At 36.6% G+C, this 12,007-nt stretch overlaps 1 protein-coding gene across 1 annotated transcript in view; it reads left to right on the top strand.

The window, feature by feature from the left end:
* Window positions 1-12,007, top strand: part of DIAPH3 (diaphanous related formin 3) — a 470,879-nt gene that overhangs the window by 275,521 nt on the left and 183,351 nt on the right. The window contains exon 22 of the mRNA XM_074378260.1: window positions 4,180-4,309. Within this exon, the coding sequence (XP_074234361.1) occupies window positions 4,180-4,309 (130 nt within the window). The remainder of the gene's footprint in view (window positions 1-4,179; window positions 4,310-12,007) is intronic.

Raw genomic sequence — 12,007 nt, 5'->3', positions numbered from 1 at the left:
TGTTTGTTTTTAAGTGATTTGGGGAAAGGGAGGAAGGGAATAGAGTAATTGAGGCAGGAAGATACCTTGGCAGCATTGTACAGTTGTTTCTTGAGAATGTTAGGAACTGATTCTTAAGAATCTCTGCCCTGAAACTTAGAGCCAGTGAGTAGTCTGTAAATAGATAATCATGAATTATCAACAAGTGGTCACTATCTGTACTTCTTAACTTCTTATCTTTTATTAGGTATATTTTCAAATTTATTTTTTTGGGAATTTGAATTTTTTTTTTGATTCTCATGATTGTTGAATATAGATTTCTCGAGGGATGGGAGACTTCTACTTTTATTTATTATTTAGTGAATATAGTTTTAAATATTAGACTGTTACCAATAATTTAGTTGCTAATCAGTTGACGTTTTCAGTAGTACAGCCAGATTGACACCTTCTTCCATAAATTAGTGTTTAACTTTATGATTGTCTCTGAATACTTGAATCTGTGTTTGACCTGCATCGTTAACATTTATCAAGTTGGTAGATCCTATAAACTATAGTATGTCCTCCTAGAATTCTAATTCTGAATTCTTATTGCTTCTGAATAAAGCTCAAGATTGATCCAGTTGCATACTGTTGGGTTATAGAGACTTTTTTTAAATAATTGAAGTATAGTTGATTTACAACATTGTGTTAGTTTCTGGTGTATATTGATTCATTTATACATATATATAATTATTTTTCATATTCTTTATTGTTACAGGTTATTATGAGATATCGAATATAGTTCGCTGTGCTAAACAGTAGGACCTTTCTGTTTATTTATTTTATATATGGTAGTCAGTATCTGCAAATCCCAAACTCCTAATTTATCTCTTCACCCGTCTTTCTCCCCGGCCACCATCAGTTTGTTTTCTGTCTGTGAGTCTGTTTCTGTTTTGTAAATAAGTTCATTCGTGCTGTTCTTTTAGATTCCACGTATAAGTGATAACATGTGATATTTGTCCTTCTCTGTCTGACTTACTTCAATTTAGTTTGATGACCTCTAGGTCCTGCCATGTTGCTGCAAATGGCATTATTTCATGAATTATAGAGATTTCTTGGTATATAAATCCTGGCAGTTGCTGACTGTTTAGCGACATCACAAATATACTGGAAAGCCCTTTCTAGACTTTACAAATTATAGTGGTAGATGGTGCTTGTCTTAATCAACATTCCGCACAAGCCACGTGTCTAGTTTCACATGAACAGAGCATGGTAAGGACAGGAGTGGACTGGTGACAGTTTGGGGCTAAGAGTCCCCAGGAGAAACAGTATTCTCCAGTCATTGCTGTAAAGAAGGAGATGGGAGAATGAATAGAAGAGTTCATTATTAGGGTACTTAAAAAAATAGCAAAAACAAAAGAAAAGGACAGTTTTTATGTTAACTCTTGGTTGTAGCAGGAAAAACTATTATGTTTTGTGAAAGTTTGCTCTTTTACTCAATCCATTAAAGATGATAGTGTGAATGAAATCGTAAAGTTGACAGGTAACTTCTTTAAACTGGGTTAACATTCTCAGTGTATGTGAAAGCAGAAACTGACCCAAGCATGCAGCAAAAACTTCTGAACTAAGATTATAACTAGGTTTCATTTTTATTCTGATATTTTTTAAAAAATAGATTTTTTAATGTTTACTAACACTTAAGCCCACTATAATGTCTTATTTAATGTTTTTAGAGTAGGAAGTGAATTTAGAGTTTTCTTTTCCTGTCCAGTTCCATATTCTTATTTCACCTGTGTGAAACTGAGGTCCAGTAACTTGCCCAAGGCTGCATAGCCAAAGACAAATTTGAGTGTTACATTTAGGCAGGTCATTCACACATGTTAGTGGCAATCAGTCTAGCTAGTAATCAGAGTCACTTTTGGAGGTGTACTTTTTCAGAACACTCAGATGAATGTTATGATCTGTGTTGCTTTTAAAAAAACAACAAATAATTGACTGGATTCATGTCAGTCAGTTTTTAAAGTGCCAGGAACCATTCTTTTGGTTTGCACATTGAATACGCCAGTGTTCAATAGCATTTGAACCTATTATATGAGTAATTATGTGAAAGCGAGGCTGTCTAGAGGGTAGCTCTGTGTTTCCAGGGACAAGATAGTTTTTACATTAAGTCGTATGTGTTAATATTTATGTTCGCATAGAACTTCATCTCTCTTCCAGTATTGACTATTAACTGTCATTTGATGTTTTTCTGATAGTGATATAATATTTAGTGATACAGAATTTGAAAAAATATTGCATATGGAGATACACACACACACACACACACACACACACACACACCCCTATTTTAAACTAGGGAATTTTTAGAAAGGAAGCAAATAAATAGGCTGTCCACAGTTAAATGTCAAGAATTTCTAGCTCTAATTAAATGCTGGTGTGAAAAGTGATTTTCCCTCCTTATATGTGTATCTGCTCTGCATTTGAACTCATTTGTAGGGAACACTACTAGATTATGTAATTGCCCTGTGTTTACATCCAACACCTCTTACTACCATCACTCACAAACCCAAGCTAATGCCTATTCGTTATCTAGGTTGTAGCCTAGTCACCGCTCCCCTCTGCTTCTTTCCTCAGCCATTTCAGGTTAAGATCAGTCCTTCCTGGTCTTCTCTTCAAGCCTCTGTTCTCTTTTCTTTTATTCTGTGTACTTATTTGTGTTTATTTGATCAACTTTTTAGCTTTTGGGGCTGAGTTTGCAAGTGGTGCTCCTAGACCAGTTCACTCCTTTATGTTATAACCATGTAGCAGTTTATCACTCTCAAGTGATGGAAAGTTGATCCTTGGGGAACAAAAATATCTTCCCTATCTTACTGTTTTTATGCGTGAAACACAGATGTGCATTAGTGCATAAATAAATATACAGTATATGTATCATTTTAAAATTTCATAGCTGCAAATGATTAGGGGGGAAATGCCTAAAAAAACTCCTTAGCCAACAATAATTGTGTGTGAGGGGGTAAGTTGAGAACACTGTTCTGTACTTACATAAATCGACATCCTTTTCTGACATCTCCAGTTCAATGTTACTTAAAAGCGTCAAACCCTCTTGTCCAAAAATGAAACAGTTCTCTTTTTTCCCCACTCCACCCAAATCTTTTCCTCATCCTTTCTGTCCAGTTTCAGTAAGTGACATCACATGAGTTTCTCTGCCCTTTCTGCCCTATCACCTCACCCCGAGGCATTGCCTCAGCTCAGGCTGCCCTCTTTCCCTGCCTGGATTATAATTACAGCTTTTCAAGTTATTCTCTCTGCTTCTGTTCTTACCCTTGCTCTAACTTTTATCCACACTGCACGAGAGGGAGCTTCTAAAATATACGTCTGATTATCTCTTATCCAGTTTAGAAACTGCGGGTTCTTAGGGATCTGAATCCTATCTCCATAGCACGCCCTGCCTTTCCCTTAATTTTCTGGTCTTTTCCTTTCTTCTCAGATTTCGTTCTATTCTCCCTACTTGCCCTCACCAACAACAAGCTTTTATTTTGAAGTCACTCAGTAACTTTTATTTTGAAGGCGCTCCTCACAAGTGCCACTTTCTTCCTCATCTGTGGTCTTTTTCAAATGCTGCTTCATCTACCTGTGATACTGTGCCTTTGAGTTCTTTCCTTGCCATCCCCAGCCCCATATGACTCCCTGTCTCCCAGTGTTCAGTTCAGATGTCCTGTCCTCATAAGCTTACTTTGTGATTATTTTTACTATACTGTTTGTCTAGGTTCCCCCCCCCCCCACTAAATGGCTTCTTGAGGAATGATTTACTTTTTTTGTTTCTCCATCTCCTCCAGTATTTAGGAGGCATTCTATAAATATGTGCCAAGTGGAAAAATGAACAAGTGCGCAGGCTTGCTTTAAGAGCTGGTATCATATGGGCTTTTGGGTATCCTGTTTTCCTGGGCATTTCACCATATGTTTTTTTTCCCATGAAACATTGCATACTAGGTTGAATTAAATGTATTCCTTTTTTACAGTAAATATTAATGATTTAGACCAAACAACAGTATATAAAGAGTAGGTTTTTAAGTCTTTAAATGTTTGCTTTTCAGAAATAGAATTAACCGATTTTATAACTCGTTTATTTTTTATCTATAAAAAAGTATTAACATTATTTAAGTAGAGATTATCAAAAATATTTCTGACTCTATTTTTTCTCCTTCTCATTCTGCTTAGCTAAAGGACACGAAATCAGCAGATCAGAAAACCACACTGCTTCATTTTCTTGTGGAAATATGTGAAGAAAAACACCCTGATATCCTGAATTTTGTGGATGATTTGGAACATTTAGACAAAGCTAGCAAAGGTTTGTGCTTTTATAGACAACATATCAATGCTCTGGGTCTTCGGTTAGAACTTAAAGACAGAAAATAATGCCTTTTATTTGAACACACTTGCCACTTTGTCACAGTGTTTTCATACTGAATATATCATTTTAAAATTAGAAAGTTGTAGGACATTTATTTTATGAATTGTCATTATTGGAGCTATGGGTTTAATTTATTTGATGAGATAAGAAGGCCCTATATTCAAAAATAGGTAGTTTTGTAATTTAAACCTGGTAAATACCTGCCAGCCCCACCCTCTGCTGTTAAGCCTCCTCCCCTGTGGCCTGTGCAGTGCTCCCTGGATGAGTGTCAGTCACAAGTACCTGAGACTGTTACACATCTGAGCCACGCACCTGTAATCAGTGTCCCCTTTGGTCTGAGTTCTAAATCTCTGTGCACCTATCTTACAAGTGTAGTCTGCTTTTCTTTATCCCAGTAGGCTCTCAACTGCTTGAGATTCCAATCACTCCTTCCTCATGCCCCAGTTTTTAACCTTCTTCTTTAGCCCCTACTGTGGGTGTAGATAACATTATAGAGACAATCAAAGGATAGACCCGAAAATTTATATTTGCTTTTAATATGACATATACAATTTTTTGACCACCTGAAGAATCCAGGTTTCATTTATATAGCACATGAATTCTGTGGAAAAAAGCTTCACTTGCCTCCAAACAACTAATTTATGAATACACATTTGTATGAATATATACAAATGTATACATATACATTTTGGAAGACTTCTCATTTGGATCAGTAGAGTGAGTACCTGTTTTCTTTTTGTACAGGTCACTGGTTATTAGTAATGTCACATTATTTTTGCTATCTGTTTATGTCCTTCCTAAAATTAAAATTCGTCAGCTTAAAGAATACATTTTTTTCTGTATTCTAGTGAATATTTCTTCTTAAATTAAAAAAAAAATCAGTTTTATCATTTCCTACCCCCTTTAAATTGTTTCTTCAATAAAGTGGGGATTGTAGCACTTTTTTTTTTTTTTTTGTAGACAGGCATGTGATTGATGTGATATTCTTTGACACTTTTTGGGCAAAAGGGCACAAAGGAAAAATCATTAAAATAATTAACTGATACTCAGAATAGCTTTTAAGTGATTAGTTGATTAATTCAATGAAGACAACTTTCTTAAAATGGGATTTCTGAAATTTTGGAATAAAATTTGAGTAAATGGAATGAAAAAGAATTGAAAATGGATGTTCTTGATGAACATTAAGCTTGATAAGAATCAGAGATGAAGTATCAGATGAAGAAGTGCTGCAAAGTGCCTTGAAATATAGAAAACTTTCTTTTTCTGGGGAAAAGATAGTTGAGTAGTTAACAGCTCACATCGACATTAGGTCTTCAGCAAGAATTACGTCAACGCAGGCATTTTCTGATAATAGCAGTTTGCGTTTCTGATCATTTCACCATCCCTCGTACTAATTCTACAGCTGAACAGTAAGCTGGAACATACTTCTCTTTCAGATATGTTTTTTATGATAGAATTTATTTTCTAGCAGTTTTTGCTATAACTTAAAATTTCAAAATGTTACTTACCTATTTTGATTCATTTGATTGAATATAAAATTCTGTGTAAATATTAAAATATTTTGCTTTCGGAAAATATTTAACTTTTATGAGGGCTTGCAGCGTTGTAACCTGATAATGAGATTCTTCTGTTTGCTTTTTCTTTTTTAGTGTTTCTGTGGGGCATTCTGAGGCTTTAGGGGTTTTAGTTTCCATCTGTTACATCGGAGGCACGTGTATGTGTATGGGTCAACAGATACCGTGAATGTGTTTCACAGGGAGCAGCCAGCTTCATATTTGAAGTACAAAAGCCATCACTGGGAGATTTTTTTTTTTTTTACAGTATGGGTGACTGTTGAGCATAATTTCTTTTTATAATTATATTACCCTATTAATGGATGAGATTTTAGAGGAATAAATATAATGTTTGGGATGAAATAAGTCTGTTTGCTTTGGAGAACTTCAGTGCTCTTATATTATAGATCATCATTTGAAAGTTTCCAGATTTGAAATCTCCTCAGTGAGCTATCACATGGATTAAAAATACCTTTGTTTTTGAGACATAACAAATCCTGGCCATTAGGTACGCCTGGATCAGCAGGGGGAACTTTCATTGCAACTAATGAGCTTACCCGTATGACAGTTTTCAAGAATCTACTTCATTAGGGCTGCTTCTTTGCTAAAAGATAATGGCTTCCAGCTTTTCTGTTGTATTTCAGTGAAAAATATTTTGGGTCATTATTGTATTTCTGTATACCATTGTAATATTTCTTTCCTTTATGGACTTCTAAGGATTAAATACATTTTTCCCTTGTCTAAACAGTTGAAATTAATGAACTCTAACCTTTGATGGTTTTATTGATTATTTCACAATAACGTGTTTCATTATTAAATCGGAATGGTATTTATGAATGAATAGAAAATAGGACCAAACTTTGAGGTTTTGGAGTATATTAAAATAATTCCAAGGTAAATTTACAGTATCACATTGTTCAGCCTATGTCTTTTTTTAGGATAATTATAGCTCCTCCATATAATTCCACTCTTCCCTAGGTAGTCATCTCTGAACTGTAGAAATACCACGCTAGTCGAGTCTGTAACTCACTTATTCACGCATTCATTTAACGAGCATGTGTTGTGATTTACTGTGTCAGAAGTTGTGCTCTTGTCTTGCTGCTGGTCCAAGGTGTGGTTTCCATGTGGTTGTGCAGCCCAGGCTCCTCACTCATATCTGGCTTCCGTCCCAGCTGGCTCCCCCTCTTACTCTCAATACACTCTGCTTCCTCCTCCTCTTCTGTGCAGCCTCTTTAACTATTGCCATTGTTTTTAGCCTAATACTGAGTCCTTCTCTTTTTTTCCCTCCCTGTAGCTCCTCCTGAGGTGATCTCTTTCCTCCTCAAGGGCTTAAGTACCATCGTCACATTAATAACTTGGAAATTTGTACCCAGACTGCACACTTGTATGTCCAGCTTACTTGCCATCTCCGGCTACTTCGTGGTGTGTAGATCCCGCAGGCCATAAAGCGCGGCTCTTGATTCCTGCTCCTTTACTGTCTCCTCCCCAAATTTTATTTACTTGAGAAAACCCTCTTTGTCCACTTTCTTCTGATTTCCTTTTTCTCGTTTTTCCTGTCTCTTTATAGCCTTCAGCACCTCAGCCGAGAGCTGTGTGGTAGATTCTATGGGAAGTGGCAGCTGTGGCCCTAAATGTTGCCTGGTTCTCTCCTTTGTCAGGTAACTTAAAGTGAATGTCACCTTCCCTTTGCTGCTTTTTCCTGATGCTTGCTGGGAACCTCACCTAAGTTTCTGTGTATTTGAACCTTTCTTTAAGGATAAATTCTGGGCTTTTCCAGAAGACCTTTGACCACTGTTTAAGAACTACCTCTCTAGATGAGAGTCTGTTCCTGGAAATACTGGGAATGGAACTAGCTTCTGGAGAGAGGGTAGTATTCAGGGTATTATCAAGAGTGGATATGATGACTGCCCATTCTTAACTTTTTTCACTTTTCTCATTTCCACATTTTTAGCTTTCAGGAGCATTCTTTGATGTTTTATATTTGATTTTGTTTGCTGCATTTTATAGACCTCTCTGCTTTTAAGACTATTTGCTTGCTTTTAGCTAGTAGTTCCCTGGTCTGACCCAAGTGTTTGTCTACTCAGGTATATCTCCTGGGTTCCAGTTCCTTGTAACTTTCCAACATTTTATGATAAATGCCTTACTAAATACAAAAGGTTTCTCTTTTATTCGCCTACTGTGAGCACTTAGAAGAGCTAATTTCCAGGTGGCTGCCACCTGGAAACGCACAGTGTTTGAAAATTTCAAATTCATCTACTATAACAAGCAGAAAGCATTTTCAAAAGCTTCCATTAACCTGCTTAAGCTATAGACTTCCAAAAATGGCAATTAAAATTTATTAGCAAGTTTGACATGTATTTTGGATATTCAGTGTTAGTTATTAAGTCAGTTGCATTTTATATTTTTAAGTGTGTATTATAAATACATAAAAATATTTATTGTGCAACAGAATTAACACAACTAACATTGTGTTAGTTGGAACCATTATGTCATGGAGACTAAAGCTGAGGCCTCATAATTTTGCTAGATAAATAATTCTTTTGGTCTTTCAAATCAGTTGTAAAATATTGGAGTTTTATGAAAGTACACATTAGTATACATTTCTGCCAATAACAATGAAATAATTTGGCAGGATACATTGTTGATAGTAGGGGCATTTATAATAAGATAATTTAGTTAAGACAACCAGGCAATATATTACTTTAATTGAATTGTCAACAAAGAGCACAATGATAAAATCTTTTATGCGCTGAATTCTGTCCCCATATATTGAAGTCCTTCAGACATTGAAGCTTTAACTCCTTACCTCAGAATGTGACTGTATACAGAGATGGGGCCTTTCATTTGGTGATTAAGTTAAGCTGGGGTCCATAAGGTTGGCTCTAATATAATCTGACCTTCATCCTTATAGAGGAAATTTGGACACACAGAGAGACGTCAGGGGTGCACATACATAGAAGACCAGCCACGTGGGAACAGAACAGGAAGGTGGCAATCTGCAAGCCAAGGGGAGAGGCTTCAGAGGAAGCCAGACTCGTCAGCATTTTGGTCTTGACTCTAGAACTGTGCAAAATAACTTCTAAGCTGCCCGATCTGTGACATTTTGTGACGGCAGCCCTAGCAAACTAATATAATCCCTTAAGACATTTTTCTTGCTTAGTTTTTTGGCTTTAGAATAGAGTGACCTATACTGAATGATTTTTTACTTTATCAGATAATTTGAAGAAACAGTCGTAGACCTGCTGTGTTGGACATTCACTAGTGATCAGTTTAGTAATACCAAAGGTTCTTGTACAAACCATGAATTACCACGTTATTTTAAATAATTACAAGTATGCCTCAATTCCTTCTTTGAATAGACATGACTCACTAATTAGTACATGTGTAAGGGAATATCGGGGCATTCTAAATAAATATATTCATGAGCATTCAAATTTAATTTTTAGGGTTAGAGTGATGGCATCTCCTGGATTTTATTTTAGAATACATTCATTTACACAGCACTAAGTGCGCTAAGGTTTTTTTGTCATTTCTTTTACTCACTATGTGCCTTCCTTAATTTCTTTACCGTTTCTCCCTATTTTGCTACTATAATAGTTGTAATTTTCCAATAAGCAGGTAGCTGATAAGACTAGTAACACTCTAAATTATCTGTTGACACTTTTCCAGAAAAGACTTCAGGTATGAACAGATAGATGGTGGTACCTTCTTTCTCCAGTTAGCCTGTGGAAGCAGGGGAAATATTTGATGTCTCCTACTTGAGTAGCACTGATTACATATAGATGGAGAGCGAGAAGCTACATCTGGAAAGCTAGTCTAAAATTCCTGTGTAGTTAGGTCGCAGTGATCTATTTTGACGATCTGTAGCCATCTAATAAGTATACTGAGGAACTGTAAAACAATTTTAATATTACTACAAGCCAAATACAATAAAAATGAATTTATTTAAAAATGCAATTCACATGTAGATTTTCATATACTTAATAAAAGGCTGTATATGTAAAACTTTACATTCAGCAAATTCACACTATTTACGTAAAAAGGTATGAAGAAATATAACTGGGCCATTCACATGGTAATTACAGGATTTAAGAAAAATATTTAAGGTGCACTGGGAGGGCAGCATACTGCTAAAGAGCCACAAGGTCCAAGTTGTTTGATAAACCACATTTTATGTAAATCCTGCCCCTTATTTCCAAGGATCTATGTAGAGTTGGCATCAGAAGTTTAAATTGGAGACTTGCATCTGTGACATTGTATTGCACTGTTTTATGGTACAAATATAAACAATTTTGAAAGGCAGTAGAATAGCATATAGGAAAAACATGGCCAAAATCCCCAGAAGGATTAAGGATTCTGTAGACTGACATTGAGGAACACTAGGCATGGAGGAACTACTTGCAGCTAAAGATTGCTTTTTGAGATACTGAGCTAAGAGCATTTCCTGAATTGGCTGCTGCTTGGGCTGATGGATGACGATGAAGAAGAAAACCACGTCAGGAAGACCTCTATATCTTTTTGGAGGTTAGCAGACTGCGAGTGGCATCAGTACAGCATTAATCTTTTCGAGAAACGAACAGTTTACAGTGTTTGCAGATTTTTTGGCCAGCCACAGAGTTGAAATAGCTATTCGAACAGTTCCATCAGTGTCACCTGTGAGCCATCGCTGACATCAAGTAACAGGGCAGGCTCAACAGTGACGCCAAGGTCTTGGAGCTCTGTTAGACCACTGGCTGAGAAGCAGTATTTACTGCCCTTCAGGTCTGCAACATGAAGTGGGAAATTACAAACTGGTAGATGAAAGAAAATTTCAGAATGAGGGCAATTTCAGAATGAGGGCATTCTGAAGGATGGCTTAACATGACAAATCTGTATGCTGCAAGAAGCCTAAGCGGTGGATGGAGCAAACACAGTTACAGCTGTCTGCAGAACCTCACTGTTCACAAGGTTGACATGAACCAACCGGGTGAACGGTCATGGAGGTGCTCAGATGCTGAAGGTGGAGATGCCACTGCTTCCTAAAACGCGACTGTGTTTATGCAGCTTACAGGATCTTAAGTTAGTAGTTGTATTGTTTCCTAGGGCTGCCATAACCTGTCACCACATACCAGTTTGCTCTGAACAACGTAAATGCATTCTGTAACTGTTTAGAAATTCAGAAATCTGAGATCAAGGTGCTGGTAGGATGGATTCCTTCTGGAGCCTCTCGGCAGGAACCATCCAATGCCTTCCTCTTAGCTGCTAGTGGCTGCCAGCAATCCTTGGTGTTCCTCTGCCTCCGTTTTCATACTGCTTTCCTTGGTGTCTGTATCCTCACCTCTCCTTATAAGGACAACCGTTATTTGATTTAGGTCCCACTCTAAATCCAGGGTGATTTCATCTCAAGAACCTTGACTAATTCTCTCTGCAAAGATCCTGTTTCAAAAGAAGTCACGTTCTGATGTTCTGGGTGGACATGGAATTTGGGAGGACACTGTTCAACCCACTACGGTCATCCTTGTCATCACTTGCATAACTGCATGGAGGCAGCACCGTCATCTCTGACGGATTCATTCATCTTTATGAGACGGTTAAGGGCAACTGCACTGATAGGTATATATATGGAAAGCATTTACTTTATGTTGTGAAATGTTTTGGTGTTTAAGGGTTATTGTTGATGACCCTGTGAAATACCTTTTTCTTCTATCATTGTATGCAAATAATAGTTAAAATTGAAATTCATAATATGCCTCTGAATTTAAGGAATTTTCATTGACAGGCAGTGACAATTACAGTAATTTCAATAAATGATTCTGTGGGTAAAATAAAAATGTGATCTAGATTCTAAAGGCATTATATTACGGGAGAGGATGTTACTACAACCATAGACTCTGAAACTAGTCAACTGGGGTTCAAACCCCAACTGTGCCCATTACTAGAGGTGTAACCTTGAATGAGTTTCTTATCCTAAGACTCAGCTTTCTTATGTATAAAATGAGGATAATAGTATTTAATTTAGAGGTTTGTTGTGAGGAATAAATAGTTTTACATGTGTAAATATAAAGCTTGTATAGCCCCTAGTAAGCACTATGTGAATATTCTC

The sequence above is a fragment of the Camelus bactrianus genome, chromosome 14, assembly GCF_048773025.1.
Source record: "Camelus bactrianus isolate YW-2024 breed Bactrian camel chromosome 14, ASM4877302v1, whole genome shotgun sequence".
NCBI lineage: Eukaryota > Metazoa > Chordata > Mammalia > Artiodactyla > Camelidae > Camelus > Camelus bactrianus.
Note: the sequence above shows the minus strand (reverse complement) of the source record. Positions and strands in the feature narration are given on the sequence as shown.